The 13,989-nt window shown below is 40.6% G+C and overlaps 2 protein-coding genes across 8 annotated transcripts in view; one reads left to right on the top strand and one right to left on the bottom strand.

The window, feature by feature from the left end:
* Positions 1 to 6: 6 nt before the first annotated feature.
* Positions 7 to 1,766, bottom strand: erg28 (ergosterol biosynthesis 28 homolog). 2 transcript variants are annotated; one of them, XM_061843419.1, is made up of 5 exons: positions 1,549 to 1,766; positions 1,323 to 1,460; positions 566 to 656; positions 357 to 475; positions 7 to 268 (listed from the first exon to the last, which is right to left on the bottom strand). In XM_061843419.1, exons 2-5 carry the CDS (start codon positions 1,453 to 1,455, stop codon positions 180 to 182), a joined length of 432 nt encoding a protein of 143 aa, XP_061699403.1. In that variant the 5' UTR covers positions 1,456 to 1,460; positions 1,549 to 1,766; the 3' UTR covers positions 7 to 179. The 2 variants fall into 2 exon arrangements, with proteins under 2 accessions (XP_061699403.1, XP_061699402.1); XM_061843418.1 differs by having other exon boundaries at positions 10 to 268; positions 1,323 to 1,471.
* A 183-nt stretch (positions 1,767 to 1,949) lies between these two features.
* ttll5 (tubulin tyrosine ligase-like family, member 5) overlaps positions 1,950 to 13,989 on the top strand; it is a 66,411-nt gene continuing 54,371 nt past the window's right edge. For 3 of the 6 annotated variants that reach the window (XM_061843489.1, XM_061843484.1, XM_061843488.1), the window contains exons 1-9: positions 1,950 to 2,207; positions 2,519 to 2,641; positions 5,568 to 5,674; positions 6,986 to 7,068; positions 8,068 to 8,174; positions 8,677 to 8,807; positions 10,200 to 10,282; positions 13,682 to 13,751; positions 13,856 to 13,940. In XM_061843489.1, the coding sequence (XP_061699473.1) occupies positions 2,583 to 2,641; positions 5,568 to 5,674; positions 6,986 to 7,068; positions 8,068 to 8,174; positions 8,677 to 8,807; positions 10,200 to 10,282; positions 13,682 to 13,751; positions 13,856 to 13,940 (725 nt within the window). In that variant the 5' untranslated portion in view covers positions 1,950 to 2,207; positions 2,519 to 2,582. The other 3 variants (XM_061843487.1, XM_061843485.1, XM_061843486.1) reach the window with 3 other exon arrangements.

The raw sequence follows: 13,989 nt of genomic DNA, 5'->3' as shown, positions 1-13,989 counted from the left end.
TCTTTGTGAAACAAATCTTGTATTTTCCAACTTTATGACACGTTGAGAGCATGAGAATTCACACGTAGAGCTCTGAGAAAGCTTGAGTCAGTAGGAAATACTAAAAAAATGACAAAATGGGAAGCAGCAGACCACAATCAATCTAAACACGTCTAGTGGACTCTGACACGAGGGGACGTTCAGTTCCGTTTTTTCGGGTGTGCTCCCGCTTCATCTGGAGTCTCTGGAAAACACTGGAAACCCATCAGCATCGCTACAATGGAGAAACCTGGAAAAACAAATGACGCAATGGCTTCCCGCTAAAGACTCTGTTCAACATTTACCAATTGTAATGAACAACAGTGGCCGTTACTTACTGGCCACAATGAGAGGTGCCATGACACCGATGGTGACGGGTGCAGTTTTGTAGATGAAGGCCTCGGACAGAAAATGACCGAGCGCCAGCACAAATGTCCACAAAGTGATGTGATATAACCTGTCAATGACACAGAATGTGAAAGCCTTTTAAATATTCATCATTAAAACAAGCCACTGTAAGTAATATGTAATAAATGAGCCATCTCACGTTCGGTTCTGTATATCAATGGCACAAGCGCAGCGAATGATGGATGACAGCAACGTCCAAATGCCAAATGTCCGAGCTTGAAGACCGTTGACTGAAGAAAAGCGCAGAGAAATATACAGTGAGGAAATCATTTTGATTCCGTGCTGAATTTGTGAGTTTGCAAAACTATCAGTAAAAGGCTTGGTGAGAAGGCGCCATTATTCCAAAGTGGAAGGCACGGGTGAGGAAGATATCGATAAGGGGAAAGAAGCAGTCTTAAAATACAAAACAGGAACTTGATTTGAAGGTAATAAGGACCTCAGTCAGCAAGAAAACAACTTGCTCAATAAATCACATGATGTGCAGACCTGGAGGAAGCCATGGGTTATAAAACATTGACTAAAACCCCAATTTTTTTTTTTAAATTTCTGAAGGGAGCTTCGAGATTCTTAGCAGCAGCCAAACAACTAGAAAAATTTCGAGTTTCTCAAAAAAAAAAAAAACAAAAAAACAAGGGTTTTGCAACAACTACGAATAGGTACACTCTGGTACAAAATTGTGTTTTGCTTGGGGATGAAATATTTTTTTTTCACTTAATAAACTGAACGTTGTATAACATTTACATTGCATAATTTTTTTTGCATTTTTTTTAAACCAATATTCTGTCGAGAATAAATTCCTTGCTCTTGACACACACAAAAAAATGCGTTTTCATCCAAATGAAGAGGAAGAAAAAGGGAGCACTGTTGTTTTGGTTGTTGAATGGCATTTTGCTTACCAAACTCAGGCGTGCCAGTGTAAAGTTTCTCGGACAGGAAGCTATGATCTCTGAAGCTCTGCACAGTGTTGCCCATCGCGATGATCGAGACCATCACGAGCCAGCTCCGAAGAACATTTAGGAAACGACCCATCTCGTCTGCGTCAGCGCTTATATTAGAGCACAGTCATTTAAACCCCTACAAACGCAACATGTCACGTTGCAGAGAGGCTGCTGGATGTCTTACCTGTGTTTTACCTGAACGGAGTACTCGACCCCAGATGATGCAAAATATATGACAAAGAACACCAACGCTGCCGTAAACCTTTGTTACAAATAAAGTACAGTGGCACTAATGGGGACATTTCCGAACGGCGTCCATCAAACAGTAATATAAAAGACTTTATTTTTTTCAAATGAACAAAAACAAAGTAAAAACAGTAAACAGTGATATTTTACTGCATACTCAGGTACAGCCAATAAGAAACCAGAACGAATGGTTCAATATCGTCGTACCATCAATGTGATTGGCTACTTTGAGCATTTGGTTACGCCTACTTAAGTTTTTAACCAGTAGAAATTAAGACTGAACTAGCGTGGTTGTTTTTAACAAAGAGTAACTTCCAAGAACAAGATGGTGCCCCAGGACGACGTTCGTAATGGATCAGTTGACGACTACCAGTGACGCTGCTTTTTTTGTTATTTTATTATATGTATTTTTATTTAGTTTACATGTGAGATTTTCATTACTCTGCGTTACATCAGTAAAACAGTGGAAGAAAAAAAAACTTACAATAAATGTGCAAGTGCGCATGCGCAGTGTAGTGTTGCTACTTAGTTGTTGTAGTAACCAGGAAGATTAACAGCGAAGGCTAGTTAGCTGTTAGCAGTCTCCCTGAAATAAAGGCAAGTTGAATATTTGCTCCCTGTGTTTTTTCCCCACTTCAAAAAGATGCACGTAATATCGTTCGTTTTGCGTAGCTCACATTGGACATAACTATACGATGATGTTTTTTGAATATATTTTGTTGTGTGTCAATTTCTCGTAGCTATTTGTTCGACTGTCTGGATTTTTCATTTGTAATCACACGCGTTGTTTTCTCCTCAAGGTAAAAGGCAGATTATTTTTATAAGTAGAGCGACAAACCGTTCGTTATCGTATATTTATTCGCTCCCGATAATTCCAAGCATGTTGTATTTTTCTTGGTTTGCCTCAGGAGGGAGCTACAATGGCAGACACCTGATCCAAGAAGGATTTGAGCTCTCTTTCTCCCTGTGGAGATGCCAGCAGTTGCCCGGGATAAAGAGGACTCGGAATCCTCTTCTGAAGACGAACATGAGTGAGTTCTCAGTCTTTTGTACCTCCACTTTTATTCCTAAAACATAGCTACTGTATGATCACCTCCAGTGCTCGAGAGAGCCTTGACCCATGGGTTTAATTTGGCCAATGACCAAACCTCAAATCGTCTTTCCCCATTGAAATAAATGGAAATGCCAATGATATGTTCCAAACCGACATTGTGCTCCCTTTTGTGTGTGCACCTTTACCACCAGAGGGTGAGTGTAATCCCGATCCACGTAAACACACGAAGAAGACTTTCATAACTAAGCTACTGTAATATTATTGTTCTCACAGAAGATAAAGAATATATGCCTGTGAGTATTGTAATATCGTCAGTCTACTACATTTGTTCAGAGATGAACATTTTCCGCGGATTTGCAGAATTCCGAGTTTTTTTCCAGCTTAAATTGTCATTTTTGTGAAACGTGTTAATCCGTTGAGAAAATTTGTAAATGTGGGGATAGGATACGGCTTGACGTGGGGCGAGGCTGTGATCAAGACCGGCCGCCAGCATCTATCAGCAACGAAATTAGTCACAACTGTGATGGCGCAAAACGGCATTGCTATCTCTCTCTCTATCTCATTTTCAGTGTTTTTCCAAATTTGTCATTCTCATCCCTGATTTGTTGCTATAGTTTTTTTTGTTTCGATATCTGTTGCTGAAAGTGTTACCTCACCACAACATCAATGTTATTCGTTAGCCCATCTATGGCATTTTACATCGTATTGTCGCTTTAAACTACAGGCACAGTTACGGTTTTTTTCTTTCGGCTTGTCCCGTTGGGGGTCTCCACAGCGTGCCATATCAGATGAACGCTGAGAGTTAAGTGATTGTTTTAAATACATAAATGTAATTCTCAGTTTTATATAAATATTGACTATACCGGCTATAAACGATCTCTTTCTTTTGTAGAATTGTTCACTATGTGTCAAACTGCTTCCTATTATGAAGCGAGTTGGGTTTATGGTCAGTATCTGGTGCTTTTAACTCAAAATGTTGATTGCAAGTCAAAGTAAAAAAATATATATTTGCATGGCGATGGCTCGGATCTCAAAAGACTCAAAAATTATGTCCCTCATTTTTCAAGGTTGCACTTTTAATCTGCACTACCAGGCATTTACATTACTAAAAGGATTACATCATTGGTTACATTAATTTAGCTGTTGATTGTCCTAAAATTGATTAAATTATATCTATGCGGCGACACATTGGCTCAGCTGGGAAAGCGTTAGCCTCATAGTTCTGAGGTCCTGTGTTCAATCCCGGCCCCGCCTGTGTGGAGTTTGCATGTTCTTCCCGTGCCTGCGTGGGTTTTCTCCGGGCACTCCGGTTTCCTCCCACATCACATAAGCATGCAACATTAATTGGACACTCTAAATTGGCCCTAGTTGTGATTGTGAGTGTGACTGTTTGTCTCCATGTCCCCTGCGATTAGCTGGCGACCAGTTCAGGGTGTACCCCGCCTCCTGCCCGTCGACAGCTGGGATAGGCTCCGGCACTCCCCGTGACCCTCGTGAGGATAAGCGGCTAAGAAAATGGATGGATGGATATATCTATGCATGTGTTTTTTGTTTGTAAATACACTCTTGATAACGGGGGGGGGGGGGGGGGGGTTCCTATTTGACCCTAACTATGTTGCCGGAGGGCAGCGCAGTGAAAAGTGGTTTCCACATTTGCTTCATTGGTCTGAGGTTTGCGGTTAGAATCTTGTCTCCAATTTCCTGTGGCGTTGGCATGTTGTGCTTCCTTCTACATTACAAAACGATGAGTGTACAAAACTCTAAATTGCCCATAGGTCTGAATATGAGGGAATGGTCGTTTGTCTACGTGTGCCCTTTAATTAGCTGGCGTCGGTAGCCCGACTTTTGCTCAAAAGTTTGCTGGGTTAGGTTCCAGTTCACCTCTGACCCTAATGAGGGTAAGTGGATAGATGGGTGTTCGGAAACCTGTATATAAAAAAAAAAATGATGACAAAAGGACGATAAAAAGTGCACAGTAGACACCTTTGGAGTATGAACATGAATATACCAAATTAAAAGTGTGTGGCAACTGAAGACCATGCATGACATTTCTGCTTAATACGTGTCTCTAATTTATTTTCTTCCCAATCTGAATTGTTCTGCCTCCATCCATCCAGCCTTCCATTCTCCGAACCGCATATGCTCACTAGAGTCGCGTGTGTCTTGGGTTCCCTATCAGATGACTTCGGGCGATAGGTGGGGTACTTCCTGAAGTGGTTGCCGATCAATAGCAGAGCACATAAACAACCTTTCATAGTTACATTCACACCGATGGGTAAGTTAGAGTCTTCAGTGAACCTACCATGCATGTTTTTGGAATGCGGGAGGAAACTGGATTACCCAGAGAAAACACACACTGGCACGGGGGAGAACACGCAAACTCCACACAGGCGAGGCCGGATGTAAACCCCTCAGAACTGTGTGACGCATGTGCTAACCAGTCATCCACCGTGCCGTCCTTGTTCTGTCTCTTAAACTTAATTTGCATCGCCAGTACATAATATTTCACTGGCCTTAATCATTGTTTTTGTCCAAAGAAAACAACGGTGACGATGCTATCTGATCTATTGTGTATCAAACCTGGATACCTAAACTGGGGGCAGCAATTATTTTCACGACTCGCGCCCTTATCAGGAGCAGCCACGGCTGATTGAGTTCTTCCACATCAACATGCTGTCTTATCGTATTTTAAGATTGATAAGCAAGCACTGTCTGGTACACTCAGATAGTGTAAGATCATTTGTTAGTACAGTATGAGAGTTTTGTTCTTTTCCAGCTAATAATGCTATTGAGTAAATCTGATTTGATGGTGTCTTATTTAAATATATATATATATATATATATATATATATATTATATATATATATATATATATATATTTTTTTTTTTTTTTTAATGAGTAGGGACCATCCCTGTATTGCCTGGAGTGGCCTGAGCCGGACAATCCCAATCTTCTTGTTTTTCCCTGAAGCCATTGTTTCGAAGGATGGAACTATCTATGCTCGTGGAGGTACTTTGTAGTTCTTATTGCAATGTGGAAAAAAAATATTATACTTGCTCTGGATTCAAAACATATATTTAGAGAAACTGTTGAGTGGAAACTCCAAAGCCAAACAACCAGTTTTGTAATGCTGGCGGTTTTAAAATAATTTAATATACCGTAATTTCCGGCCTATAAACCACGACTTTTTTCACACGCTTTCAACACTGCGGCTTATGCGGTGATGCAGGTGATTTGTGCATTTTTTCTAACAGCAGCAACGGGGCACACGAGCAGAAAAGGTAAGAGTGAGACCGGTGGAATATATGTGCCGAGGAAGTGACTTTTACCGGTATGTGTGTTTTTTTTCAACCGGCCCTGTTAGCGTTGCGCTAGCATTAGCGCTGTGCTAGTGTGTTGCTGCTGTGTTACTGCTGCGTCTCAGTGATTTTTACCGGTATGTTTTTTTTTTTTTTAACCAGCCCTGTTAGTGCTATGGTAACATTAGCACTGCACTAGCGTTAGCACCGCGCTAGCGTGTTGCTGCTGTGTTACTGCTACGTCTTAGGGATTTAGGTGTATATATATATTTTTTTTAAACTGGCCCTATTATTGCTGTGCCACAGTGTTGCTACTGTGTAGCTGCTGTGGGAGTTTTTTTTACCGGTATGTTTTTTTCTTACCAGCCCTGTTCATGCTTCCGTGTTGTTGCCATGTTAAGCTAAGCTAAGGTATTAAAACTTTGAAAACTCTTTCTGTGTACTTTGTAAATATGTTGTGTTTCAATGTGGGCACATGCAGCTTATGTATGTACCAAATGGTATTTCCTTTACAAACGTAGTGGGTGAGGCTTACAATCAGGTGCGCTCTGTAGGCCGGAAATTACGGTAATTTGTTCCACAAACAGTGTAATATAAAAAATAAAAAAATTCGCTACCATAAAATAGTTTTATGTGAAGTAACATTTTAAGCATTCTGATTGTTGTGCAAGTATAACAAGTTAACTGCTATATTATAAAGCGAAAATAAAAGTTGTTAGTAAAAAGTTCTTTGAATGGTGATACTGTCACCTAGTTTCATTTTAGCAATATTGCTGGAATTAAAAAAAAAAATCCATACATTGAAAAAACAAGTTTAAGTTTGGTATCTTGGTGTCGCTCTTACCGCTCACAGAACCAAAGCCTTCTAAGTATTGCACGTTTCTGTGACGTTATATACAATGTTAGACCTCTGCGTTTTGGCTTTTGAGGCATTCTTTTAGTTGAACTGAAAATGTTACAATATTTGTAGCATTTTGGTGGTTCCGCTACCTGTGAAATGAAGATCTGTTTCATTTGCCAGAGCGATACAACATGACCTTCAAGATTGTGCGCACAGAGAGTCGCCTGGTGCGGGGGATACTGACCAATCATGGTTTCCATGAGGTAATGTTCTCCAACGGATGAGGCGAATGTAAAAGATTTGCTTCAAAATGACTGTTTATGCTATTTATGTGAACCTCCTCTGTGTAGGATAGAACAGGGCTGCGCCCCCACACCCAAATAGTAACGATGTCAAAGCCTGGGAACGCATGCATGGAAAGAACCAAAATGACCTCAAGAACATTAATCTGGTTTCACAAGGCCATACAATCCCCATTATTGCTCTTTCCAAGCAGTTACAATTAATTCTCTCTTTTTTTTATTTCATGTCAATACTTCTTGACTCCCAGTAACCCATCATCAAAGTCAGACGAGTGTCTACCACAGTGAATGGCCAGAGCCAGAATTTAATAAGGCTTTATTGCAAACATCTGTCTCCTCAAGACACCGAGAGCTCATGTGAATCCAGCCTGCATCCTAATGAATGCCTGAAATCAAGCAAAACAGAGTATGATGATGAGTATGCGAGTTACCAATCATTTTGTCATCGTTTCAGTGGATCGAAGGGTATTTCTCCAGCATAGCGTGAGGCTGTCTTTTACCTTCTACTGGATCACATGTCGACGTGACGACATTGTCATTCATATGAAGCGACGTTCAGTTTTGCCGTTGCGAAAAATGTTGGGACGCTCGTGTTGTGCTCAAGGCTGCACTATCCGAGACCAGAACTCACCGAGACCAAGATAAGATAAGACTTTTGGCAGGCGAGGCCAAGTCAAGACCAAGATCAAGTTAAGTTGAGACTGAGACAAAACCAAACCGTAAAAACCGTCACTCACAGAAGTTAAAAGACCTCGTCTCGACCAAACATGACATAAAATCCAGAGTCTGGCCAGTCCGACACCAAGGCAAGACCAAAACCTTTGTCAGTCGAGTCCAAGACAAGTCCAAGACCTTTAAAATATGGTCTCCAGATGAATACGAGTCTTCGGTGCATAGTAAAGCAAAGCTATTCAATTCCAGGCCTGCTAATTGCAAAATAATTCCGTATATATTTTTCAGGTTCATTCAAATAGCAACAATTTCAACCTGATGTGGACGGGATCCCACATGAAGCCTTACCTACTCCGAAGCCTTCAAGATTTCCAGAAGGTCAACCACTTTCCGAGGTAGGCGAAAACTATCCTTTCGTGTCATAATCATTTTCACATTCAGGTCTTCAAATCATATTAAAACCACCAACAACTCGAACGTCAGCATGACCATGACACTTGTTGACTTGTTGAATGTCAGGTAATTTATTTTGACAGTCAAAGTTCTATCATCAGCAAAACTTTGTTAATTTTCCATGTGACTTTTGAATTAACATTTTAACTGACACGGAAGTTTAAAAATTAACCACTGCATATGTTGCAATGCTCATATTGAAGGGAATAACCTGAATGACCCGAAGTCTCAAGAGAAAGTATGGATAGTTTTCATACAAATGTATTTAAATGTTAAAATGTCTATTTTGTTCCAACGGTTTCCATTTCATTTTTTCTATCCTTTGACTGTAATACCTGCTTTCTGTCATATTTGTTACCGACGCCAGTGGAAAACAGTATTGCTCCATCAGAACCTTCTCACGTTCCTGAAATAGCCATATTTAACTGTCATGCGGAATTGCAGATCTTATGAACTGACCCGCAAAGATCGGCTTTATAAAAACATCCAACGAATGCAGGAGGCCCACGGCTTCAAAAACTTCCACATAGTTCCACAGACCTTTGTGCTTCCGTTGGAATACCAAGAATTCTGCAGTAAGTACCTGCTTGTCCAAGTACTGCTAGTTTCTGTTCATTTTTTGTACATAGTATACAGCCCAAAAAGTACAGTAGGTACACGTGCCCATTATAATGAGATCCAATACATAGGTTGCATTTATGAAGAAATAATGCAAAGCTTGGATTCAGACTGTCAGTGAGCTTCTAATATTACAGTTGTCATCAATATTAGAGTGAAGAAAATAAGTATTTGAACACCCTGGTATATTGCAAGTTCTCCCACTTAGAAATCATTGAGGGGTCTGAAATTTTCATCGTAGGTGCATGTCCACTGTGAGAGAGACAATGTAAAAAGAAAAATCCAGAAATCACAATGTGTGATTTTTTTTAAATGATTTATTTGTGTGATACAGTTGCAAATAACTATCTGAACACCTGTCTATCAGCTAGAATTCTGACCCTCAAAGAGCTGTTAGTTCGCCTTGAAAAGTCCACGTCCATCCCATGTATTATCCTGAATCAGATGCGCCTGTGTGAGGTCGTTAGCTGGATAAAGACACCTGTCCACCCCATACAATCAGTAAGACTCCAACTTGTAACTTGGCCAAGACCAAAGACCTGTCCAAAGACACCAGAGAAAAAAAATGTACAACTCCACACGGCTGGAAAGGGCTACGGAGAAATTGCCAAGCAGCTTGGTGAAAAAAGGTCCACTGTTGGAGCAATCATTAGAAAATGGAAGAAGATAAACATGACGGTCAATCTCAATCGGAGTAGAACTTCATGCAAGATATCACATTGTGCGGTCTCAATGATCGTTAGAAAGATGAGGGATCACCCCAGGACTACACGACAGGACTTGGTCAATGACCTGAAAAGAGCTGGGACCACCGTTTCCAAGGTGACACTAAGACGTCATGGTTTGAAATCATGCATGACACAAAAGGTTCCCCTGCTTAAACCAACACATGTTAAGGCCCGTCTCAAGTTTGCCAATGACCATTTGGATGATACAGAGGAGTCATGGGAGAAAGGTTTGTGGTCAAATGAGACCAAAATGGAACTTTTTGGTCAGAATTCCACTAACCGTGTTTGGAGGAAGACGAATGATGAGTTCCATCCCAAGAACACCATCCCTACTGTGAAGCATGGGGGTGGTAGCATCATGCTTTGGGGTTGTTTTTCTTCACATGAGACGTGATGACTGCACTGTATTAAGGACAGGATGACCGCGGCCGTGTATTGTGCACCTATGATGAAAATTTCAGACCCCTCCATGATTTCCAAGCGGGAGAACTTGCATAATAGCAGGGTGTTCAAATACTTATTTTCTTCACTGCACTTTCTGCACTCAATCAAATGAATACAGTTCTTTATCAAATGTGCTTCCAATCCCATATTCTGTTGTACTTCCTGCTCGTATCTCAGGCTGTTACGCCAAGGACAAGGGCCCGTGGATTATTAAACCGGTCGCATCTTCACGAGGACGAGGTATCTACTTAGTCAGCAATGTGAGTGATTCTTCATTTGGATTGTTCTTGCTTTGATGGCACGGAATTGAACACAGTCCTCCAAAATGCAGACAAATCTGAATTCCAAACTATTTCTATGCAGTGACAGAGAAAATCATTTTTGGCACGTTTAAAAGCATTCAGTGTTGGAATTTGGGAATTATGACAAGCCAGTCAAGGCTCTTAATATTTGTGTTTCAGCTTGCAGTCGCAATGAAATGAGGAAATGTATTTTAATATTGTATGTAATGTATAATGTACAGTGTATTTATATACACAAAGCTGGGATAGGCTACAGCTCCATGCAACTCTCAACTTGATAAGTGGTTTGGAAAATGGATGGATGGATTTTATATGTGTAAGTCATTATTCTTCACTGGTATGAGAATACTGTAGTGTAAAGTGAGCGTAGTAATAAGCACCCATCCATCCATTTTTCTGTTCCGCTTATGCTGCAGTTAATTATGAGCGAATCCCGTGTGAGTTCTACTACAGCACTTAACAGTCGGTTGAGCAGATGTTCCGCGTGAGAGCATGCGCTCCAGTCGAAAGAGTTATCAACTCGTGTTTGAAACGTGAATTAATTTGGCGGCGTAAATCACGCACTTCCAAGGCGATTTTGCTTTTTGGAGCAGCTCCACAAGCTTCTCACTCTCAAAACATTTGGGCGATTCTTCTTCTTCTGTGGCATTTTTATGAAAGGAACGTCAAGAGTGATATACAGATATACAGTATACTTTTTGGTGCGTGTTTTCTCTGTAGTGGAGCCAGCTTGGAGGTTAAACACTCCCCACCAGTCTTTTAAGTTAACTTGGTCAACTGCAGCATATTTCAAACTCATTGAAGACAAGCGAGACCTCTGTTGGCCACTTCACCCTCAGTCTTCTTTCGATAACTGATTGCACTCGGACAGCAGTGGTTCTCGAGCTTTTTACACCAAGTACTACCTCAAAGAACGAGCACCGTAATGACATACTTTAACAAAACAGTAGCGTGCATTTCATACCCTAAAAATAAATTTATTTTATTTTATTGTATGCCACTGTAACATTATGCATAGTTTGAACATTAAGACTGATCTTAAAGGGGAAATCCAGTGCTTAGCATGAAAAATGTATGTAATAGATAATGTAATATGTACTCTATTTTGACAATGTGATGTGAAATCCTCTCTCATTTACTAGTGTTTTGAAAAGAATTTTATCGACAATGACAAATTTTCAGGGGCGCTGCCATTTTCATGAGTCACATGACTTACGTGACGTGTAAGGTGCCGCACCAAAGGCTCGATTAAATTGTCCCCAGCGCTGATTTCTCGGATTTATCCCATTTGATGAAGAAATAGCAGTATCGGTTGATCGGGAAGACGGAGGAACACTTCCATACAGATTTGAACCTGTTGCTTTAAATAATGTTGAATATTCGGATGGTTCTTCAGGCTGAATGATGCTGGAGTCTGACTACTCGGAGGCCTACGCGTGGGACGTAAGTGCGTAAACAAAGGCCCCCGGAGCTCCGGGCCGGCAGACGCGGATGGTTCTTCGGACGGGAATGATGACGGAGTCTGACGAGCGAGCTCTGGCGGCGGGCCGCGAGCCGTGCTTCAGCGTCCAGCGGAGACCTTGAGCCGAGCTTCGGCATCCGAGCGCCCCTGAAAAATTAGTAATTGTCAATAAAAATCTTCTCAAAACACTTATTAAATGAGAGAGGATTTAACATCACATTGTCAAAATAAAGTACATATTACATGACATGTTGGATGCATTGTTCATGCAAACCACTGGATTTCCCCTTTAAATGCAGGTGAAAACCAACTAACCTGTTGCTATATTCAGTTACAATTCAATTTAATTTGATGATTGATTCTATTGAATGTTATTGCACATAAAAACATAAATAACCACCACTCTGGATCTAACCGATGTATTGCTTGAGTCCAACATGTACTTAGCAAATGTATCTCACAGAATTAAAATTAAAAAATAAATAAAATAAACCTTCTATACTGTACACGGAGTCCTTAGGCTAAAACACTCTCTGTGCATAGTGCTCATCTGTGTTTGTCCTTCTAGGAACTATCTTTACCTTTTTCGCCCACCTTTTTACACATTATGGCCTCAAAGAAGAAAGCTGTGTTTTTTAGGAATTCTTTGCAGCCAAAAGAAAATCCATTTCCATGGAAACAAAGCTCAAGATCATAAAAAGATCGGAGAAAGGAGAGACAACGATGAACATCGGTAAAGAGCTAGGCTTCAATCGGTCAACCATGGTTACGATTATTCAAGACAAAGCCCGTATTTTAACGCATACGAAGGGTTCCGTTCCTATGTCGGATACAGTGATGACAAAACGTTCTTAGATACTTGTCGAGATGCAGAGGCTACTTCCGTGATAGCTCGAGGACCAGATTCCTTCGCAATAGCTAAGCACAACCGCCCCTTCTTCTTTACCAGCCTCCTCTCAGCAGTAATGGTTTTATTCAAATCCATTTGTTTTGTTTCATACAAAGTATTTTGACATCAATTTAAAGGTGAAATCCGACCTACAATAAAATTCGAGTTACATCACCAGCATCATTCGTAACCCGAGGACTGCCTGTATACAGTTTGAGCATTTAATGTAGTGATACTGTTTTGTACCACTAGAAAGGGCCCATGTACCACAAGTGGTACACCGATACCATACTTTGATAATCATTGCAGTAGAGGGTTTATAGAACTGCAGATGTTTTAGGCTGCCACTAATGTTGTTCTAATAACTTAGTTTTCTTTGCTGGACTCATTGGAACAACAAGGAAATGACCTGCTCACTTTTAACTATGGCCGCCCAATGACATTCTACAAGTTTATGAGTATTACAGTATAGCATTACTAAAGCCACAAAAGTGATGGTGACCTAAATCCGTTGCATGGTACTGTACTATGTAATATACAACATCATTCAGTTTTACCGTTTTCAGACTTTGGGTGAAAGATCAATAACGACACTTTTAAGACATTGTTGTAAATTTCTTCACTCACTCATCTAATATGACCCAATATTTTATAAACCAGCCACACTTCCACAGGCACACGGTCGCACACGTCTGTGGGTGTGACTTGTTTAATGGGAGTCAAAACCCCCCAAAAAGTCTGTTGTAGAGTTCTTCAAACTTTCCATGTCATAATTCCAACTTCTGGGGGTTGGTGAAGTTGTTATTTTTTTTAGTGTAGAAATGTTCAATTGCTCAGTGCAAGTGGAACATGGACCACCAATGGGTGGGGCTACGTTGTGGAGATTACCTCCAGATTGTACCTTTTTCTATTTTGATTTTATATAAGAATAATCAGGAAAATGCTGTGTGTTTTGTAAAAATATAGTATTATTCACTTATTTTTTCATTTGGGTTTCATCCTGCAGCCAAATCAGATATCAGTTGACGAGAACATGTTGGTGTCCCGCTATATTCATAACCCTCTACTGATAGACGGTGAGTTGTTTTGTAATCACTAAAATTTTGATGGAAGTTGCACGTTTTGCTGGCTTTATAGAGAATATTTTTGATTTCCCTTTATTGTACATTTTGTTCTCCAGAGTTCAAGTTCGACGTGCGCTTGTATGTGTTGGTCACATCCTATGATCCACTCCTCATTTATGTATATGAGGAGGGCCTCGCGAGGTGAGCGTACATTGGGAATTCCCCCCCACCCCCACTCGCACCAAGTTTG

This window comes from Syngnathoides biaculeatus, chromosome 15 (genome assembly GCF_019802595.1).
Source record: "Syngnathoides biaculeatus isolate LvHL_M chromosome 15, ASM1980259v1, whole genome shotgun sequence".
NCBI lineage: Eukaryota > Metazoa > Chordata > Actinopteri > Syngnathiformes > Syngnathidae > Syngnathoides > Syngnathoides biaculeatus.
Note: the sequence above shows the minus strand (reverse complement) of the source record. Positions and strands in the feature narration are given on the sequence as shown.

Excerpts from the sequence above, each read along its gene's own strand:
- erg28 (XM_061843419.1), bottom strand. The coding sequence starts at position 1,455 with ATGGGTCGTTTCCTAAATGTTCTTCGGAGCTGGCTCGTGATGGTCTCG. Across the intron at positions 476-565 it reads ATTGATATACAGAACCGAAC|GTTATATCACATCACTTTGT; the intron begins GTGAGATGGCTC and ends TGTCATTGACAG. Across the intron at positions 269-356 it reads GGCACCTCTCATTGTGGCCA|GTTTCTCCATTGTAGCGATG; the intron begins GTAAGTAACGGC and ends TTGTTTTTCCAG.